This window comes from Entelurus aequoreus, linkage group LG15, assembly GCF_033978785.1.
Source record: "Entelurus aequoreus isolate RoL-2023_Sb linkage group LG15, RoL_Eaeq_v1.1, whole genome shotgun sequence".
Lineage (NCBI taxonomy): Eukaryota > Metazoa > Chordata > Actinopteri > Syngnathiformes > Syngnathidae > Entelurus > Entelurus aequoreus.
The window spans coordinates 4,294,612-4,318,385 of NC_084745.1; the positions used below are offsets into that span (position 1 = coordinate 4,294,612).

Genomic DNA, 23,774 nt, shown 5'->3' on the forward strand with positions numbered 1-23,774 from the left:
CAGGAGGAAGACGATGACACAATGATTAAAGACTGACTTTTCATATACCGGTAGGCTGCTTATTTTGATAACGTACAGGCGAGCACTTTGTATTACTTTGCACCGTTGTATTATTTGTACTCTGCACGAATGCTGTTCGCCATGTCAAAGATGTGAAAGTTTGATTGAAAGATTTATAGTTAATAAATGGGACGCTTTGCGTTCCCAAACAGTCATCTCTGTCCCGACAATCCCCTCCGTGGTAGCAGGAACCCCTATATACTACGCTAATTACACATCAAAACCCTGCGGCTTATAGTCGGGTGCGGCTTATATATGGAGCAATCTGTATTTTCCCCTAAATTTAGCTGGTGCGGCTTATAGTCAGGTGCGGCTTATAGTCCGGAAATTACGGTATATACAGCTTCTTCCCTCACGTCGTAAGACTCATCATAATTCTCAAACGCATCATAATTAAATGATCCCCTCAACTCCCCCCAAAATGGATTAACTAGCTGGAATAAAAAAGACAATACAACATGCATCCATAAACGTGGACGCATGTGGAAAAGTGCAATATATTTATCTGTACAGTGATCTATTTATTTATTTATATACACTACCGTTCAAAAGTTTGGGGTCACCCAAACAGTTTTGTGGAATAGCCTTCATTTTTAAGAACAAGAATAGACTGTCGAGTTTCAGATGAAAGTTCTCTTTTTCTGGCCATTTTGAGCGTTTAATTGAGCCCACAAATGTGATGCTCCAGAAACTCAACCTGCTCAAAGGAAGGTCAGTTTTGTAGCTTCTGTAACGAGCTAAAGTGTTTTCAGATGTGTGAACATGATTGCACAAGGCTTTTCTAATCATCAATTAGCCTTCTGAGCCAATGAGCAAACACATTGTACCATTAGAACACTGGAGTGATAGTTGCTGGAAATGGACCTATGTAGATATTGCACCAAAAAGCAGACATTTGCAGCTAGAATAGTCATTTACCACATTAGCAATGTATAGAGTGTATTTCTTTCAAGTTAAGACTAGTTTAAAGTTATCTTCATTGAAAAGTACAGTGCTTTTCCTTCAAAAATAAGGACATTTACATGTGACCCCAAACTTTTGAACGCTAGTGTATATTTATATATATTTATTTATTTATATATGCACCTTATTGCTTTTTTATCCTGCACTACCATAAGCTTATGTAACGAAATTTCGTTCTTGACTGTGCTGTAAAGTTCAAATTTGAATGACAATAAAAAGGAAGTCTAGTCTCGTCTATATATGATAGACAAATATTATATATTCATAAAATATTGTATGATAAATGTATAATTTAATGTGTATACATATATATATATACATATATATATACATATATATGTATATGTACAAAAGCCAAAAGCAGTGAAGTTGTCAGGTTGTGTAAAAGGTAAATAAAAAGAGAATACAACAAATCCTTTTCAACTTATATTCAATTGAGTAGACTGCCAAGACAAGATATTTCATGTTCACACTGAGAAACTTTGTTATTTTTTTGCAAATATAAGCTCATTTGGAATTTGATGCCTGCGACATGTTTCAAAAAGTGGCAATAAATACTGATAAAGTTGAGGAATGTTCACCAAAGACTTATTTGGAACATCCCACAGGTGAACAGGCTAATTGGGAACAGGTGGGTGCCATGATTGGGTATAAAAGCAGCTTCCATGAAATGCTCAGTCATTCACAAACAAGGACGAGGCGAGGGTCACCACTTTGTCAACAAATGCCATTCGCCCAGGAAGTGCTGGTTGTCATGCCGACGATGCGCAGCATGAAAATGACAAATTAGAGTGAATCGAGATCCCAGTTGATTTATTTTTCTTCGGCCCTATGTACGCTCAATTAGAACAGAATATTGTTATTCTTATTATTTCCCATGCCACACTCATTATACAAACATACTGTATATACATACTGTACATATACATTCACTGTACAAACATACATATACACATACTGTACATATACACTCACTGTACAAACACACATATACACATACTGTACATATACATTCACTGTACAAACATACATATATACATACTGTACATATACATTCACTGTACAAACATACATATACACATACTGTACATATACATTCACTGTACAAACATACATATATACATACTGTACATATACATTCACTGTACAAACATACACACACACATACTGTACATATACATTCACTGTACAAACATACATATACACATACTGTACATATACACTCACTGTACAAACATACATATATACATACTGTACATATACATTCACTGTACAAACATACACACACACATACTGTACATATACACTCACTGTACAAACATACATATATACATACTGTACATATACATTCACTGTACAAACATACACACACACATACTGTACATATACATTCACTGTACAAACATACATATACACATACTGTACATATACACTCACTGTACAAACATACATATATACATACTGTACATATACATTCACTGTACAAACATACACACACACATACTGTACATATACATTCACTGTACAAACATACATATACACATACTGTACATATACACTCACTGTACAAACATACATATATACATACTGTACATATACATTCACTGTACAAACATACACACACATACTGTACATATACATTCACTGTACAAACACACATATACACATACTGTACATATACATTCACTGTACAAACACACACATACACATACTGTACATATACAAGTACATATGCACACATACACTCATGCACATAATCCCGTTTCATCAAACATATATTAACGTTGTTGCCCTAGGGTAAACTGGGTATAACACATGGCACACTGACAAAGCTTAACCTAAGGTTACTATAACAATCTACAAGGTTAATGTAGGTTGCTTCTCTTTCTTCCCCTCCATTTTTCTGCATTCTTTCGTATCTCAAGTTATCATGACGTATATGTATTGTTGCATTTGAACAATTGTATTGTTGATAATAAAGGTAAAGTACTGGTATTGTTTATTATCAATAGCACTATTTCTATTGATATTTGTATTGCTCCATTTTTAGTGTAATAATGCTCATTGTCATTTCTGTATTTTTTTTTTTTTTTTTAATTTTCGCTAACTGCTTATTTGCTATTACTTTTACCATCATATTTGTACATGTAGTATTTGCTGATGTTGCTCTGTTGTTGTTGTTGTGTTTGCTGTTGTTGTTGTTGTCTCTCTGTCTAATCCCCCTCTTGTCCCCACAATTCCCCCCTCTGTCTTCCTTTTCTTCTCTTTCTATCCCCTCCTGCTCCGGCCCGGCTGCACCAAATGATAATATAAATACATTTAATAAAGTCAAATACAAATAAGGCAGCAAGAGAAGTATCCTACACTTCTCTTTTGTAAAGTAAATCTGAACAGCCGATATGGGCATCTACATCTACATCTACATCTACATCTACATCTACATCTACATCTACATCTGCTATATGATTTGCCTGAGAAGCTGGACAGGACATTATGGGGGGGAAAAAAATAAATAAATAAATAAAAATAAAAAAATTCCCATGCCAAAAATGTTTGAAAGTTCAAGCACTAGATTTGATATTTGATGAGACATTTTCAAACAGTGCTGGGAAAGTGTCCAAGAGATATTGGCTTAGAGTTACTTTTGCAGACCTTTACTTGAAACAATTCAAAAAGCAACAAGCGACGTCTTAAATGAGCTTGCTTTCATGTGACTTGGTCTAAAAGGGCAAAAATGTGCGTGTGGACGCCATGACACCATGGCTTCACAGTAGAAGCTTTCAGAACCGAATGGCTGATCACGGCCCTAGGGGCTGATCTTTGGAGCCAGTGGTGCATTGTGACAGTGAGAGGTGACGACATCTTATGATGTTGACAGTTCCGTGGATGAAGCTTTACAAGACAACAAAGTCTGAGCCCCCTTGCAGATCCATGTTTTCCTCACAATTATAATAAATCATTTACATGATCGCTCCTTTTTGGCAGACTTATTGTCCAACCACCTACATCTTCCCCTCACTCAATTGAGACAATAACTAACCAAAACAACTGCATTTAGTGGACATAATAATGAGTCATAAATTGGAATATGGGATCCATTATTTCAATTTGTTTCAACTATTAAATGAACCTAAAATATGACCTTTTTTTTTTAAATCTTTGTGGTAAATATTGGACACAATGTGTTGTCAAACTTATGAGATGTGACACTATTGTTCATTGTTTAAATGTTTTTATTAAAGGCCTACTGAAATGACATTTTTTATTTAAACGGGGATAGCAGATCCATTCTATGTGTCATACTTGATCATTTCGCGATGTTGCCATATTTTTGCTGAAAGGATTTAGTAGAGAAAATCGACGATAAAGTTCGCAACTTTTGCTCGCTGATTAAAAAAAAGCCTTGCCTGTAGCGGAAGTAGCGTGACGTCACAGGAGCTAGTATTCCTCACAATTCCACGTTGTTTACAATGGAGCGAGAGAGATTCGGACCGAGAAAGCGACGATTACCCCATTAATTTGAGCGAGGATGAAAGATTCGTGGATGAGGAACGTTAGAGTGAAGAACTAGAGAGGCAGTGCAGGACGTATCTTTTTTCACTCTGACCGTAACTTAGGTACAAGCTGGCTCATTGGATTCCACACTCTCTCCTTTTTCTATTGTGGATCACAGATTTGTATTTTAAACCACCTGGGATACTATATCCTCTTGAAAATGAGAGTCGAGAACGCGAAATGGACATTCAAAGTGACTTTTATCTCCAAGACAATACATCAGCGAAGCTCTTTAGCTACTGAGCTAACGTGATAGCATCTGGCTCAAATGCAGATAGAAACAAAATAAATAAACCCCTGACTGGAAGGATAGACAGAAGATCAACAATACTATTAAACCGTGGACATGTAAATACACGGTTAATAACTCTCAGCCTGGCAAAGCTTAACAATGCTGTTGCTAACGACGCTGAAGCTAACTTAGCAACCGGGGGCCGTACTTATCAAGCTTCTTAGAGTGCCATTTTACACTTAAGTCCTGAGAATTTGCGAAATTTAGTCCTACTCTCAAACTTAAGAATAAAAGCTTTTTATCAACGTTCTTAAGTCTAAGAATCACTCCTACTCTCCACGATATTTAAGAGACCTTCAGAGGTGTCTTAAGTGGTTAGGAGTTGCCAGCAGGGGATGGCACTGAGGCGAGAGAGACGTGCGCCAACGTTCAGGGAACGGAACAATGTTTTTTTTTTTTTTGATGACGAGCAGCTGATCAAACGGTATCGTTTAGACAGAGCGGATATTATTTTTGTCACAGATTTAATACTTTTCGATTCCTTGTTGATTTCTGCATGTGTCTGCAGTGGGCTAGTATATATAGAGCCACCCACACCAGTTTCAAATTAGTTGCCTAATGAATGAATTGGAAAGAAAATGTTATGACAGTAGCGTATGTGTGTGGCCGTGAGGTGAGTGACGTCAGTGAGTGTGTGGGCGAGAGAAGAGAGGGAGCGGTAGCGTGAGTGCCGGCGGGGACTAGTTTGTTTTGTATTATTTTGTAGTTTATTGTCAAAATATACACTCCCATTGTCCACTTAAATATTTCCAAGATATTTCTTTATACTTAGACAACGGATTCCCTTCCGTGATTGGTCATTTCTATGGACACAGAAATGACGTCACCTAAAATTGCGTTTACGGCACATAGTAATGTCGTAATTCAGCTCTGAGTGTGACACTTAAGATTCAGTCCTACACTTCGCTGAAAGTGTGAGTAAGACGCTTGATAACTAACTTTTAAGTGCAGCTTTCAGAAGAAGAAGAATTTATTTACTCTTAAGTCAACTCTTAGCAGACTTCTTAGGAGTAATTCTAAGAAGCTTGATAAGTACGGCCCCGGACCTCACAGAGCTATGCTAAAAACATTAGTGCTCCACCTACGCCAGCCAGCCCTCATCTGCTCATCAACACCCGTGCTCACCTGCGTTCCAGCGATCGACGGAGCGACGAAGGACTTCACCCGATCACAGATGTTTGCTATCCAAGTAAGTCCTCTTTGTTGTGTTGCTACAGCCGGCCGCTAATACACCGATCCCACCTACAACTTTCTTCTTTGCAGCCTCCATTGTTCATTAAACAAATTGCAAAAGATTCACCAACACAGATGTCCAGAATACTGTGGAATTGTTCGATGAAAACAGAGCAGTTTGTATGGTGACACATTGGGTACGAATACTTCCGTTGCCGTCGTGACGTCACGCGCATACGTCATCGTACATAGACGTTTCCAACCGGAAGTTTAGCGGGAAATGTAAAATGTCACTTTATAAGTTAACCCGGCCGTATTGGCATGTGTTGCAATGTTAAGATTTCATCATTGATATATAAACTATCAGACTGCGTGGTCGCTAGTAGTGACTTTCAGTAGGCCTTTACATTTTTTATAAATGGCTGTGATGATAATGTCAATGTTTAATCACTGTTATGTTGGACTTCTTATTAATATTGATACTGTTGTTGACGTTACTTATTGTTGTTTGACTACTTTTGGATTGTTTTGTGTCATGTTTGTGTGTCCTCTCAATGACTCTGTTGATTGCTATTCTGAATGTTGCTGGGCCGGGTTTGGTTTTGGAATTGTACTGTTATTGCCTAGTCTATAAAATCCGCTACACCTCCCTGATACCGAAGTACATGTCAAACTACTTCCTTAACGTAAATGACCGCCATAACCACAACACCAGGGGGTGCTCCACTAACCACGTTAAACCCAGATTCCCAACTCTTTCTCTTTCTATGCCACATCAATGTGGAATGCGCTCCCAACAGGTATAAAAGAAAGGGCATCTCTATCCGCCTTCAAAACCGCAATAAAAGTTCACCTCCAGGCAGCTACAACCCTAAACTAACACCCTCCCCGGATTGCTAATAATCAAATGTAAACAATCAAATGCAGATACTTTTTCTTATGCCTTCTGATCTCTCTCTCTCTCTCTCTCCACTACTTGATGTCCATATCCCCCCCCCCCCTCCACACCCCTGATTGTAAATAATGTAAATAATTCAATGTGATTATCTTGTGTGATGACTGTATTATGATGATAGTATATATCTGAAAGTATATATCTGTATCATGAATCAATTTAAGTGGACCCCGACTTAAACAAGTGTAAAAACTTATTGGGGTGTTACCATTTAGTGGTCAATTGTACGGAATATGTACTTCACCGTGCAACCTACTAATAAAAGTCTAAATCAATCAATCAATCAATTGTATTATTGTGTATTATTCTGTTGGACTGATTAATAAAAAATAAAAAAACCACCCAAAAACACAAATGCATGTTGACAGAGACAGAAATCAACTGGCAATTTAGTCAACAAATCTCAATTTGACAGAAATACACTACCGTTCAAAAGTTTGGGGTCACATGTAAATGTCCTTATTTTTGAAGGAAAAGCACTGTACTTTTCAATGAAGATAACTTTAAACTAGTCTTAACTTGAAAGAAATACACTCTATACCAGGGGTCACCAACCTTTTTGAACCAAGAGCTACTTCTTGGGTAGTGATTAATGCGAAGGGCTACCAGTTTGATACACACTTCAATAAATTGCCAGAAATAGCCAATTTGCTCAATTGACCTTTAACTCTATGTTATTATTAATAATTAATGATATTTACACTTAATTGAACGGTTTAAAAGAGGAGACAACACGAAAAAAATGACAATTAAATTTTGAAACATAGTTTATCTTCAATTTCGACTCTTTAAAATTCAAAATTCAACCGAAGAAAAGAAGAGAAAAACTAGCTAATTCGAATGTTTTTGAAAAAATTAAAAAAATAATTTATGGAACATCATTAGTAATTTTTCCTGATTAAGATTAATTTTAGAATTTTGATGACATGTTTTAAATAGGTTAAAATCCAATCTGCACTTTGTTAGAATATATAACAAATTGGACCAAGCTATATTTCTAACAAAGACAAATCATTATTTCTTCTAGATTTTCCAGAACAAAAATTTTAAAAGAAATTCAAAAGACTTTGAAATAAGATTTAAATTTGATTCTACAGATTTTCTAGATTTATTTCACAAACATTCTTCATTGAAAAAACAGAAGCTAAAATGAAGAATTAAATTAAAATGTATTTATTATTCTTTACAATAAAATTTTTTTTTTTATTAGAACATTGATTTAAATTGTCAGGAAAGAAGAGGAAGGAATTTAAAAGGTAAAAAGGTATATGTGTTTAAAAATCCTAAAATCATTTTTAAGGTTGTATTTTTTCTCTAAAATTGTCTTTCTGAAAGTTATAAGAAGCAAAGTAAAAAAATTAATGAAATTATTTAAACAAGTGAAGACCAAGTCTTTAAAATATTTTCTTGGATTTTCAAATTCTATTTGAGTTTTGTCTCTCTTAGAATTAAAAATGTAGAGCAAAGCGAGACCAGCTTGCTAGTAAATAAATAAAATTTAAAAAATAGAGGCAGCTCACTGGTAAGTGCTGCTATTTGAGCTATTTTTAGAACAGGCCGGCGGGCTACTCATCTGGTCCTTACGGGCTACCTGGTGCCCGCGGGCACCGCGTTGGTGACCCCTGCTTTAGCGTGTGAGGAAAATGGCGTGAAGACATCTGTTCAACAGGCACAATACATTTGTCCAGACGACTTGATTCAATCCTTCTGCCTGCAACTTTCATTACTGGAGTCATACTATACTTTCAGATACTTTGCACCAGTTTGTGTCACATGTTGTGCCAAACTTATGCAGCGAGTCTTTTGTCAATTTCTTTACATTTATGAGGCAAGAAAAACTGAATGGTATCACCTACATTATGCTTGCTAGGATTGTATTTGGTCACTAATATTTGTGAATTTAATGTCATTAAGTTCTAAAAATTGTTGCCCACTTTTTACCGTAATTTCCGGACTATAAGCCGCTACTTTTTCCCCTCGTTCTGCTCCCTGCGGCTTATACAAGGGTGCGGCTTATTTACGGCCTGTTCTTCTCCGACACCGATGAAGAGGATTTGGGTGGTTTTAGTACACAGGAGGAAGACGATGACACAATGATTAAAGACTGACTTTTCATATACCGGTAGGCTGGTTATTTTGATAACGTACAGGCGAGCACTTTGTATTACTTTGCAGCGTTGTATTATTTGTACTCTGCACGAATGCTGTTCGCCATGTCAAAGATGTGAAAGTTGGATTGAATGATTGAAAGATTTATTGTTAATAAATGGGACGCTTTGCGTTCCCAAACAGTCATCTCTGTCCCGACAATCCCCTCCTTGGTAGCAGGAACCCCTATATACTACGCTAATTACACATCAAAACCCTGCGGCTTATAGTCGGGTGCGGCTTATATATGGAGCAATCTGTATTTTACCCTAAATTTAGCTGGTGCGGCTTATAGTCAGGTGCGGCTTATAGTCCGGAAATTACGGTAAATAAAACATATGTTAAATTTTTAAAAACTTAAATAAGCTGAATTAAAACAAATCTATAAAATACAGGAAGAAGAAGCCCACCAATGGTAAAAACAGAAGTATCAATGACATTGATAAGTATTTTGTTGTACATAAAAGGCCAAAACACCTCAAATATGGGCCGTTACGCCCAACTGGAGCCTTTTGTTTCAACTTCACAATAAATCCAAATTGTTGTCTTTTTAACTCAAAGTCTGATAATATGCTCCTCAAATTGTGTATTGGGAGTACTTACACATATTGTCTGTATATAAAGTGGTATGTTTGTTACCTGTACCCCACACTGATCAAAAACAGACCTTTATTGTGTAGGCCAGTGTTTTTCAACCACTGTGCCGCGGCACATTAGTGTGCCGTGAGATATTGTCTGGTGTGCCGTGGGAAATGATGCAACTTCACCTATCTGATCCAAAAAATCTTTTTTGCAAATCAGTAATTATATAATGTGCCGTTGTCTAATGTCTATGCTGTGTAGAGCTCGGCAGAGTAACCATGTAATACTCTTCCATATCAGTAGGCGGCAGCATTGCTTTGTAGAAGTCGTAACGCGTCGAGCATGGTTTGTCGTGATCCCAATATGCAGAGCACAGCAGGAGACGGCGTGCAGGTAAAAAGGTATCTAACACTTAAACCAAAAATGAACAAAAGGCAAGTCCTGCTAGGAAAAGGCACTGAAGCATAGGGATGCAAAACAAAAGTAAAACTGAACTGGCTACAAAATCAACAAAAACAGAATGCTGGACGACAGCAAAAACTTACAGCGTGCGGAGCAGAGACGGCGTCCACAAAGTACATCCGTACATGACATGACAATCAACAATGTCCCCACAAAGAAGGATAGCGTACGCACCACTTCAATAGTCTTGATTGCGGAAACAAAGCAGGTGCGGGCAATAGCACTCAAAGGAAGCTGCTACAGGAGAACACCAACAAAACAGGAAGGGTCACCAAAATAACAGCGCAAGACACAAACTAAAGCACTACACACAGGAAACAACAACAAACTCAAAATAAGGCACGACAACCTGGTGGAGTTTCTAATTTTTTAACCTTTTCTGCGGGTGGTGTGCCTCCGTATTTTTTTTAATGAAAAAAATATGTGCCTTGGCTCAAAAAAGGTTGAAAAACACCGGTGTGGGCGGTGCTATGATGACATCAACACTACACACGTCAGGGTTGTGTCCCACTGTGCTAGACTCTAGTCCTCCAAGCCAGAACTGTCACATGAACAGAAGTAAGCTAACACAATCAAAGAAGAAGCAACAACTGAAAACAACAGTCATTATAGAAGAAGACCTACGAGAAGAGAAGTAATGGTGGTCCTAGGGCTGGGCCGTATGGACCAAAAGTCTTATCCCGATATATTCTGGCTGGATATACCGTATTGTTCGGACTATAAGTGGCAGTTTTTTTCATAGTTTGGCCGGGGGTGCGACTTATACTCAGGAGCGACTTATGTGTGAAATGATGAACACATTAGCGTAAAATATCCAATAATATTATTGATGTCATTCACGTAAGAGATTAGACGTATAAGATTTCATGGGATTTAGCGATTAGGAGTGACAGATTGTTTGGTAAACGTATAGCATGTTCTATATGTTATAGTTATTTGAATGACTCTCACCATAATATGTTACGTTAACATACCAGTTGGTTATTTATGCCTCATATAGGGATGATGTTTGATAAGAAATTATCGAGTTCAAGCCTATTATCGAATCCTCTTATCGAACCGATTCCTTATCGATTCTCTTATGGAGTCCAGATAGGTTGTTGTATATGGAAAAAACACACAATAATTGGTTTAACAAAAGCTCACTTTTATTATATAAGAAAACAATTTAATCTAATAAATAAATAAATATTGACTGTTACCCCCCCAAAAAAAAAATAAAAATATATAAATATTGACTGTTGTTACCCAAAGTATATTAAGTGGGATTTTTCAGAAAAACAAATATATACAGTAACACAAAAACAAGCTGTCTCTGTGATCACTATAGGTGTATAAATAATAATATAGTGTTAAATAAAATCAGTCCCTTGGGCACAAAACTGAAAATAATACAGCTCTCCAAAAAGTGCACTTCTGCTGCTATTGGAACATAACTGTTTGTTATGATGCTGTGACATTTTTGCACTTTAGTTCTTTATTGAAAGAAATTTCTATGAAGAGAAAAGTTGTTTGCAAATGTGGTTACAATGCTAAAAAATGAAAAGTTAAAGCTAAAAAAAGAAATACACTTTATTGAGTTAACATTATTTCTTTATTGGGGGAAAGATGTTATGAGCTAGGGAATATAACAACTACACTACCCAGCATGCAACGGGAGTGACGAGCATGCGCGGTAGCCCCGAAAAGTGTTGCATGTCGTCACCCGGCAGCTAAGAATGAGGTTATGAGCACGCTGTGAAAGTAAACGTCAAGAAGTCAGCCAACACGCCTCGTCTGCATTATTTATAATTAGACAGACAACACATATACAGTGTGATTTTGTAACGTTTACAGGGAAAGAAAAACAAAAGTTAAAAAAGGGAGATATGTTGTATATATATGTATGTGCTGCAGTGTTGTATATATATGTATGTGCTGCGGTTGCTTTAAGAACGTTGCGACAGCTGCCGTAAAGGAGGTGTGTTGCTAGCCTGGTTGCTATGTTTCCGGTTGGTCGTAAAAGTGTTGGTCATGTGTTTGCTCAAATCTCTCAGTAAAGTTATTCATTGGATTATACCTTTTGTTTTGAACTTTATTACACCTTGGAGCGCTTTTTCCCGTCCATTTTTTCCCTGCTTTCGCTATCTGCGCCTAATGACTGAGCTACGTGACGTCATTTCTTGTGATGTCCCACGGAGCATTTCTGGTCGGGACGGGATTCGTTCCGAGGGATTCGAATAAAGAACCAACTCTTTTTCTTTACTATAGTGGTCTCGATAACGGGTACTGGTTCTCAAAAAGGGATTCGAGTCCGAGGACTCGGTTCTTTTCTTATCAAACAACCGGGAAAACCGGTTTCGAGTATCATCCCTAGCCTCATATAACGTACACTTATTCAGCCTGTTGTTCACTATTCTTTAGACATTTTCAATTGCCTTTCAAATGTCTATTCTTGCTGTTGGCTTTTATCAAATACATTTCCCCCAAAAATGCGACTTATACTCCAGTGCGACTTATATATGTTTTGTTCCTTCTTTATTATGCATTTTCGGCCGGTGCGACTTATACTCCGAAAAATAGGGTACTGTAGATATACCATAAATATCGCAATATGTTTTCCGGAAAGTGAATTTAGACAATATGCGTGTCACATTGTTTGATTGAAACAATTGAGTATATTTCTGTAAATGTTCATTATTTCCCATAGGTAGGAGGCAGGAGGCAGGGCTGGGTGGTAGACTGGTATTACCAATTGTAGCAGTTTATGTATTTGAGACATAAAAGAATCCTCAGCAGTATTGTTGTTAATATTGTCCTGTGGTGAGTAAAGTGTGTTCACTTTAAACCTACACAAGTTGTTAATATTGTCATGTGGTGAGTAAAGCGTGTTCACTTTAAACCTACACAAGTTGTTAATATTGTCCTGTGGTGAGTAAAGCGTGTTCACTTTAAACCTACACCAAGTCCTTAGTGTCTTTCAGGGCCTTTTCAGTAGGAAAACAATTGTGTTACAATCATTTTTGTGGTGTTGCTTCCTTATTTGTGATTATTCCAAGATGATTTTTTTTTTTATGCGTAGCAGCGACACCTGAAGTGAAAGTGACAGCGTGTCATAATTACGACAGTCTGCTGGATTAAAAAAGCAAAGGTTAGCCGTATCATTTGTCCAGAATATGTATGACCCATTTAGGAACCGGCACCAGAAAATACCGGTACTCATTATAACGCTATCAAGAGTATAAAGACAGGATTCTCACTTTGTGTTCTATTTACAAAAGTGAAACTTGACAAAGAACTAGGGATGTCCGATAATGGCTTTTTGCCGATATCCGATATGCCGATATTGTCCAACTCTTTAATTACCGATACCAACCGATACCGATATCAACCGATATATACAGTCGTGGAATTAACACATTATTATGCCTAATTTGGACAACCAGGTATGGTGAAGATAAGGTACTTTTTAAAAAAATGAATCAAATAAAATAAGATAAATAAATTAAAAACATTTTCTTGAATAAAAAAGAAAGTAAAACAATATAAAAACAGTTACATAGAAACTAGTAATTAATGAAAATTTGTAAAATTAAGTGTTAAAGGTTAGTACTATTAGTGGAGCAGCAGCACGCACAATCATGTGTGCTTACGGACTGTATCCCTTGCAGACTGTATTGATATATATTGATATATAATGTAGGAAGCAGAATATTAATAACAGAAAGAAACAACCCTTTTGTGTGAATGAGTGTAAATGGGGGAAGGAGTTTTTTTGGGTTGGTGCACTAATTGTAAGTGTATCTTGTGTTTTTTATGTGGATTTAATTAAAAAACAAAACAAACAAACAAACAAAAAAAAACGATACTGATAATAAAAAAAACGATACCGATAATTTCCGATATTACATTTTAACGCATTTATCGGCCGATAATATCGGCAGACCGATATTATCGGACATCTCTACAAAGAACCCAAAAAAAACAATCTTATTGCTCTGTGCTGCATAAAGAATAGTTCGTGTGTGTGTTATGTTTCTTTACCCGCTGTTGTTGGGGACGTCCTGATCACCTTTTGCAGCAGGTGACTCCACGTCGACGCCCTGAGCAGAAGACCGTGAGCCCACACCCTCACCACTGACATCCCAGGTACATGCAGACAGAAGCAAACACTGGTGTGAACATGGCACATCCTGTAGCACTCATGCATTTCATCAGCAGTATAGTGCACATTAGTAACTGTCTCAATGGGCTGCCAAGTCATCCCAACTGGAATGTTCTATTGCTGGTGATGTCATGTGTGGAGGTCATGTGCTCAGACTCAAGCACCTGCTGGGCAAACAGGTGTATTGCTAGCAAGAAGTCAATTAAAAGCAGAGTGAAAATGCTGCATAGTTGCAGTTTTTACCTGTGGACATCAATCAATGTTTATGGTTCCAGAAGAGATTTTGGTCAAAGATAAGATAGTTAGATGTTAAAACAACAAACTAAAAGGTAGAGAAAGGTTGCTCCTGTGTTAATCACAATCCTATTCAAGATCACACAAACATTACAGGGAGACAGAACAGGATCAAACATTACGGAGAGACAGAACAGGATCAAACATTATGGGGAGACAGAACAGGATCAAACATTACGGGGAGACAGAACAGGATCAAACACTACGGGGAGACAGAACAGGATCAAGCACTACGGGGAGACAGAACAGGATCAAGGATTACGGGGAGACAGAACAGGATCAAACATTACGGGGAGACAGAACAGGATCAAACATTACGGGGAGACAGAACAGGATCAAACATTACGGGGAGACAGAACAGGATCAAACATTACGGGGAGACAGAACAGGATCAAGCACTACGGGGAGACAGAACAGGATCAAGCACTACGGGGAGACAGAACAGGATCAAGGATTCCGGGGAGACAGAACAGGATCAAACATTCCGGGGAGACAGAACAGGATCAAACATTACGGGGAGACAGAACAGGATCAAGCATTACGGGGAGACAGAACAGGATCAAGCATTACGGGGAGACAGAACAGGATCAAACATCACCGGGAGACAGAACAGGATCAAACATTACGGGGAGACAGAACAGGATCAAACATTACGGGGTGACAGAACAGGATCAAACATTACGGGGAGACGGAACAGGATCAAACATTACGGGGAAACAGAACAGGATCAAACATTACGGGGAGACAGAACAGGATCAAACATTACGGGGAAACAGAACCGGATCAAACATTACGGGGAGACAGAACAGGATCAAACATTACGGGGAGACAGAACAGGATCAAACATTACAGTGAGACGGAACAGGTTTAAACATTACAGGGGAGACAGAACAGGATCAAACATTACGGGGAGACAGAACAGGATCAATCATTACGGGGAGACAGAACAGGATCAAACATTACAGGGAGACAGAACAGGATCAAACATTACATTGAGACAGAACAGGATCAAACATTACGGGGAGACAGAACAGGATCAAACATTACAGGGAGACAGAACAGGATCAAACATTACAGTGAGACGGAACAGGTTTAAACATTACAGGGGAGACAGAACAGGATCAAACATTTAAATTTTCCTGAGGGAACTCTCCTGAAGGAATCAATAAAGTACTATCTATCTATCTATCTATCTCTATTACGGGGAGACAGAACAGGATCAAACATTACGGGGAATCAGAACAGGATCAAACATTACGGGGAAACAGAACAGGATCAAACATTACATGGAGACAGAACGGGATCAAACATTACGGGGAGACAGAATAGGATCAATGACGGGTCTGACAACTTCCGGCGCCCCTTCCAAAAAAGGTGAGAAACAGGTAAACGCTTGGGGAGGTGGAGGGTTTGGGGGTGAGAAAAGAAAAAATTCAGTCTAAGCCTGACCTCCTGGAGAGGGTCCACACTAAGACCATAGAGCCATAGCACACATAAACGTGTGTGAGAGGGAAATATCAAAGAACACAAAGGACATGAAGTCACATGTGATGTGACTTCATGTCATGACATTAACATGAAGTCACATGTGATGTGAGTTCATGTCATGACATTAACATGAAGTCACATGTAATGTGAGTTCATGTCATGACATTAACATGAAGTCACATGTGATGTGAGTTCATGTCATGACATTACCATGAAGTCACATGTGATGTGAGTTCATGTCATGACATTAACATGAAGTCACATGTAAAGTGAGTTCATGTCATGACATTAACATGAAGTCACATGTGATGTGAGTTCATGTCATGACATTAACATGAAGTCACATGTAATGTGAGTTCATGTCATGACATTAACATGAAGTCACATGTGATGTGAGTTCATGTCATGACATTAACATGAAGTCACATGTAATGTGAGTTCATGTCATGACATTAACATGAAGTCACATGTAATGTGAGTTCATGTCATGACATTAACATGAAGTCACATGTAATGTGAGTTCATGTCATGACATTAACATGAAGTCACATGTAATGTGAGTTCATGTCATGACATTAACATGAAGTCACATGTGATGTGAGTTCATGTCATGACATTAACACGAAGTCACATGTAATGTGAGTTCATGTCATGACATTAACACGAAGTCACATGTGATGTGAGTTCATGTCATGACATTAACACGAAGTCACATGTGATGTGAGTTCATGTCATGACATTAACATGAAGTCACATGTGATGTGAGTTCATGTCATGACATGAACTCACATCACATGTGATGTGAGTTCATGTCATGACATTAACATGAAGTCACATGTAAAGTGAGTTCATGTCATGACATTAACATGAAGTCACGTGTGATGTGAGTTCATGTCATGACATTAACATGAAGTCACATGTGATGTGAGTTCATGTCATGACATTAACATGAAGTCACATGTGATGTGAGTTCATGTCATGACATTAACATGAAGTCACATGTGATGTGAGTTCATGTCATGACATTAACATGAAGTCACATGTAATGTGAGTTCATGTCATGACATTAACACGAAGTCACATGTAATGTGAGTTCATGTCATGACATTAACACGAAGTCACACGTGATGTGAGTTCATGTCATGACATCAACATGAAGTCACATGTAATGTGAGTTCATGTCATGACATTAACATGAAGTCACATGTAATGTGAGTTCATGTCATGACATTAACATGAAGTCACATGTGATGTGAGTTCATGTCATGACATTAACACGAAGTCACATGTAATGTGAGTTCATGTCATGACATTAACACGAAGTCACATGTGATGTGAGTTCATGTCATGACATTAACACGAAGTCACATGTGATGTGAGTTCATGTCATGACATTAACATGAAGTCACATGTGATGTGAGTTCATGTCATGACATGAACTCACATCACATGTGATGTGAGTTCATGTCATGACATTAACATGAAGTCACATGTAAAGTGAGTTCATGTCATGACATTAACATGAAGTCACGTGTGATGTGAGTTCATGTCATGACATTAACATGAAGTCACATGTGATGTGAGTTCATGTCATGACATTAACATGAAGTCACATGTGATGTGAGTTCATGTCATGACATTAACATGAAGTCACATGTGATGTGAGTTCATGTCATGACATTAACATGAAGTCACATGTAATGTGAGTTCATGTCATGACATTAACACGAAGTCACATGTAATGTGAGTTCATGTCATGACATTAACACGAAGTCACACGTGATGTGAGTTCATGTCATGACATTAACATGAAGTCACATGTGATGTGAGTTCATGTCATGACATTAACATGAAGTCACATGTGATGTGAGTTCATGTCATGACATCAACACAAAGTCACACGTGATGTGAGTTCATGTCATGACATCAACATGAAGTCACATGTAATGTGAGTTCATGTTGATGTCATGACATGTTAGACACATGACATGTTGATGTCATGTCCTCACTGTAGGCTTTGTAGGGTCATGTTAGTCTAAACCAGGGTGGTCCAAGTGCATGACAAGTTTAACAAGAAGACTAAACCGCAGGATGCAATTTACTGCACACAGTCTCTAATGACGGCTATTTGGGAATCAACACCGCCCTCTGGTGGACAAAGGTAAGATCGACGGTCAATGACCACACATTTGATTTTTACACAAATTACACGTTTATAAATCCCTTACAGTGCATGATGGGTAATTTATGCAAAACACTTTCTCCACACTTCCCCATGTTTGGTGCATTTTAGCTACTCGATATTTCTGATTGATTACAAAACTTTAAAGAGGTCTCAGCGTAGGAGTCGAACTTTCCCATATTCTTGATATTTAATGTTTTATCCTTTATATTTCATATTGCATTGTCGTCACGGTCTTTGTTGAAGTTGTAGAAGTTATGTGTTGTTGTATAAAGTTAAAGTACCAATGATTGTCACATTGTGGTGAAATACCATACCATACCATACCAACTTTATTTATAAAGCCCTTTAAAAACAACCACAGTTGAAAAACAAAGAGCTGTACACCACAAAGAAATAAAGGCAAAGGACAGACTAAAAAATAAAATTTAAAAACAGAAGTAAAATACACATTAAAAAAGCAAATACAAAATTACCCTAAGAACAATTTGTTGATAAAAAGCAGTTAAAAGTTAAAAACAGTTAAAAAAGTTAAAAGTTAAAAACAGTTTAAAGTCTCATGCTGTAAATGTATCATCTGCATTTGACCCATCACCTCCCCTCTCCTGGGAGGTGAGGGGAGCAGTAGGCAGCAGCGGTGGCTGCGCCCGGGAATCATTATTTGGTGATTTAACCCCCGATTCCAACCCTTGATGCTGAGTGCCAAGCAGGGAGGTAATGGCTCCCATTTTTATAGTCTTTGGTATGACTCGGCCGGGGTTTGAACTCACAACCTACCCATCTCAGGGGGGACACTCTAACCCAGGGGTCACCAACACGGTGCCCGCGGGCACCAGGTAGCCCGTAAGGACCAGATGAGTAGCCCGCTGGCCTGTTCTAAAAATAGCTCAAATAGCAGCACTTACCAGTGAGCTGCCTCTATTTTTTAAATTGTATTTATTTACTAGCAAGCTGATCTCGCTTTGCTCGACATTTTTAATTCTAAGAGAGACAAAACTCAAATAGAATTTGAAAATCCAAGAAAATATTTTAAAGACTTGGTCTTCACTTGTTTGAATAAATTCATTAATTTTTTTACTTTGCTTCTTATAACTTTCAGAAAGACAATTTTAGAGAAAAAATACAACCTTAAAAATGATTTTAGGATTTTTAAACACATATACCTTTTTACCTTTTAAATTCCTTCCTCTTCTTTCCTGACAATTTAAATCAATGTTCAAGTAAATGTATTTTTTTTATTGTAAAGAATAATAAATACATTTTAATTTAATTCTTCATTTTAGCTTCTGTTTTTTCAACGAAGAATATTTGTGAAATATTTCTTCAGACTTATTATGATTAAAATTCAAAAAAAGTATTCTGGCAAGTCTAGAAAATCTGTAGAATCAAATTTAAATCTTATTTCAAAGTCTTTTGGATTTCTTTTAAAATTTTTGTTCTGGAAAATCTAGAAGAAATAATGATTTGTCTTTGTTAGAAATATAGCTTGGTCCAATTTGTTATATATTCTAACAAAGTGCAGAGTGGATTTCAACCTATTTAAAACATGTCATCAAAATTCTAAAATTAATCTTAATCAGGAAAAATTACTAATGATGTTCGATAAATTCTTTTTTTAATTTTTTCGAAAAGATTCGAATTAGCAGTTTTTCTCTTCTTTTTTTCTGTTGAATTTTGAATTTTAAAGAGTCGAAATTGAAGATAAACTATGTTTCAAAATGTAATTGTCATTTTTTTCGTGTTTTCTCCTCTTTTAAACCATTCAATTAAGTGTAAATATCATTAATTATTAATAATAACATAGAGTTAAAGGTAAAATGAGCAAATTGGCTATTTTTGGCAATTTATTTAAGTGTGTATCAAACTGGTAGCCCTTCGCATTAATCACTACCCAAGAAGTAGCTCTTGCTTTCAAAAAGGTTGGTGACCCCTGCTGTAACCCATCATTCTTGTTTGGTGTGGATTCACGGTGTGGCGTATATTTCTAACAATGTTAAAGGTTTTTCTACTGGCACCCTCAGTGTAACGTGTATCGCTGAAGTTCAAGTATGCTTTGCATTCACTTCTGTGTGCGTGCCAAAGCCGCACATATTATGTAACTGGGCCAGCACTCGTTGGACTGGACGAAAAAAGGACGTTACAATTCTCGGGAGGGTCACTGAAATTTGGGAGTCTCCCGGGAGGTTTGGCAAGTATGAGAATTAGCGGTGTACCGCCGCTGTATATAATCGGCAGGCCAGCTCTAGTGTTAATTTCAAGGCCTACTGAAAGCCACTACTAGCGACCACGCAGTCTGATAGTTTATATATCAATGATGAAATCTTAACATTGCAACACATGCCAATACGGCCGGGTTAACTTATAAAGTGACATTTTAAATTTGCCGCTAAACTTCCGGTTGGAAACGCCTCTGAGGATGACGTATGCGCGTGAGGTAGCCCAGGGAACACAGGTATGCCTTCCACATTGAAGCCGATACGAAATAGCTGTTTTCATCTCATTCTGGGTGTATTCTGGACATCTGTGTTGGTGAATCTGTTGCAATTATGTTCATTGCATTATGGAGAAAGAAGCTGAGCAAGCAAAGAAGAAAGTTTTCGGTGCGAAGCGTCTACTTTGCGAGGGAAGTCAGCAGCAACACGTACACAGCCCGCGCTTCTTTGTTTACATTCCCGAAAGATGCAGTCAAGATGGAAGAACTCGGATAACAGAGACTCTAACCAGGAGGACTTTTGACTTCGATACACAGACGCCTGTAGAGAACTGGGACAACACAGACTCTTACCAGGATTACTTTGATTTGGATGACAAAGACGCAGACGTGCTACCGTGAGTATGCAGCTTTGGCTTCTAAACATTTGATCGCTTGACCGTACGTGCGCGTCACGTACGTAACTTTGGGTAAATATATAAGCTTTATGCACCTTGGGTTAGGTGAACGGTCTTTTGGGCTGAGTGATTGTGTGTGTTGATCAGGTGTTTGAATTGTATTGGCGTGTTCTATGGAGCTAGGAGCTAGCAGAGGCGCTAGGAGCTAGCATAACAAACACGTAGGTGTTTTTATGCAGGATTAATTTGTGGCATATTAAATATAAGCCTGGTTGTGTTGTGGCTAATAGAGTATATATATGTCTTGTGTTTATTTACTGTTGTAGTCATTCCCAGCTGAATATCAGGTCACCCCCGGCTCTCACAGCATCTTCCCTATCTGAATAGCTTCAACTCCCCACTAGTCCTTCACTTGCACTTTACTCATCCACAAATCTTTCATCCTCGCTCAAATTAATGGGGAAATTGTCGCTTTCTCGGTCCGAATCTCTCTCACTTCATGCGGCCATCATTGTAAACAATAGGGAACTTTGCGTGTATGTTCAACTGACTACGTCACGCTATTTCCGGTAGGGGCAAGCCTTTTTTTTATCAGATACCAAAAGTTGCAATCTTTATCGTCGTTGTTCTATACTAAATCCTTTCAGCAAAAATATGGCAATATCGCGAAATGATCAAGTATGACACATAGAATAGATCTGCTATCCCCGTTTAAATAAAAAAATTCATTTCAGTAGGCCTTTAATATCGCCTTACGGGCAAAGTGAAATTACACGGCGGGCCAGAGTTTGACACCCATGCTCTAACCACTAGACCACTGAGTAGGTATAGTCTGTGATAGCTTGCTTTAATCATAGCCAACTGAAGCATTAATTTGGTACAAATGATTGTTACGTCACAATCAACGCTCTGCTGTGTGGCAAAAAATAATGTGTTTATTTGTGTGTCTGTGTGTGTGTGTGCATATTGGCAATTCCCCTCGAAAATATGGACTTACTGCAATTTGCACTATATTTTTATGTTTGGAAAACTTGCCTCTTCAATTTTGTATGAAATTAATATGCAGACTTAAAGCCTTGCGATCGCAGATTACATGTAAAAACATTTTTGTAACCGTGACCACAGATCACACAGTTGTAAGAAATAATAAAACAACTGAAGTTAGTGTAGTGATTTCAATATCAAATGTATTTAGATGTTTATTTAATTATATTACATACATATATATATATATATATATATATATATATATATATATATATATATGTATATATATATATATATACATACATATATATATGTATATATATAAGTATAAAAAAATATAGGAAAACAAGAAAATTGTGTTTAATGTCATACATAAGTATTGTGAATAATAAACAGCACGTCTCTTTCAACTTTTTGTATATTTCCAGAATGACTGATCTAATAATATGGTCAGAGAGCAGAAGTGTTACTCTACGCAGTGGTCCCCAACCACCGGGCCGCGGACCAATTGGTACCGGGCCGCACAAGAAATAAAAAAATTAAAAAATATATATATATATATTTTTTTTTTAATGAAATCAACATAAAAAACACAATATATACATTACATATCAATATAGATCAATACAGTCTGCAGCACACATGATTGTATTTATTTATGTAAAAAAAAAAAAAAAAAAAAAAAAATTCAATACCCCCCCCCCCACCGGTCCGTGGGACAAATTTTCAGCTACAAAAAGGTTGGGGACCACTGATCTAGAGACATTAATCTACAGATATTACCTAAGACGTTTGGAGCGGAATATTCAAAATGTCTGACTCAATTTGTGGCGTTTTGTGATGTTTAAACGGTATTTTTACATACATTGTGGATGGTAAATACAACAGGATATAGTTTAAAGGATACAATGAAACACAATTAAGTGTATAAAGTCAACTTGTTTTTACACTCTACTGCTACTTTAAGGACCTCTAATTTAGAGTCTCTTATTTTCCCCTTTTTATCTACAAAAGCCAAAAGCAGTGAAGTTGTCACGTTGTGTAATTGGTAAATAAAAACAGAATACAGACATTAACAATGTTTTCATGATAGCATTTAAGCTAGCGAGCTGGCTCCAGTTAGTCCGTGAATTTATCGAAAACAATTTTTCTAAAATGTTATAGTCCAACATTAATACTACACCATCAAAGAAAAAGTATGTGTCATGTGTGCAAAGACATTTTTACACTGACTTGATGTGTTTTTCCAGGAGCAGAATGGCTTGCTCTTTCTCCACAAGACTCCGCCTGAGTGAGGCGATCTCTTTTTGCTTCTCCAGAAGTTCTTTCTGTAGACGGTAGTTGCTTTCTTCCAGAGTCTCGCAGAAAGCCTTCACAGTGCAACAAAAGGACAAAAACAAACGCTGACATTCAAACATTTAGGACCAATAGAGATGTTTTACTTCATATATAGAAGGGGTCCCCAACCTTTTATTATAGGCATTATTTTCATGGACTGGCAGATAAATATAGCAAATAAATGCATGAAAAATGAATTTGTTTCTGTAGATTTCTATTTCCATTGTAAAAGTTATGTAATCATATGTTGTGCAATATTTCATACCAATGTTAGCTTTTTTGGGTTCAATTTTCCATGCGTAAATACATCCATTGTTGCTAA

The 23,774-nt window shown here is 37.3% G+C and overlaps 1 protein-coding gene across 1 annotated transcript in view; it reads right to left on the reverse strand.

Annotated features, from left to right (window-relative positions):
• The window catches only part of LOC133629697 (sorting nexin-16-like), a 53,571-nt gene that overhangs the window by 13,063 nt on the left and 16,734 nt on the right, over nt 1–23,774 (reverse strand). The window contains exons 6-7 of the mRNA XM_062020601.1: nt 23,348–23,484; nt 14,214–14,306 (exon numbers count right to left, since the gene is read on the reverse strand). Coding sequence (XP_061876585.1) covers nt 14,214–14,306; nt 23,348–23,484 — 230 coding nt within the window. The remainder of the gene's footprint in view (nt 1–14,213; nt 14,307–23,347; nt 23,485–23,774) is intronic.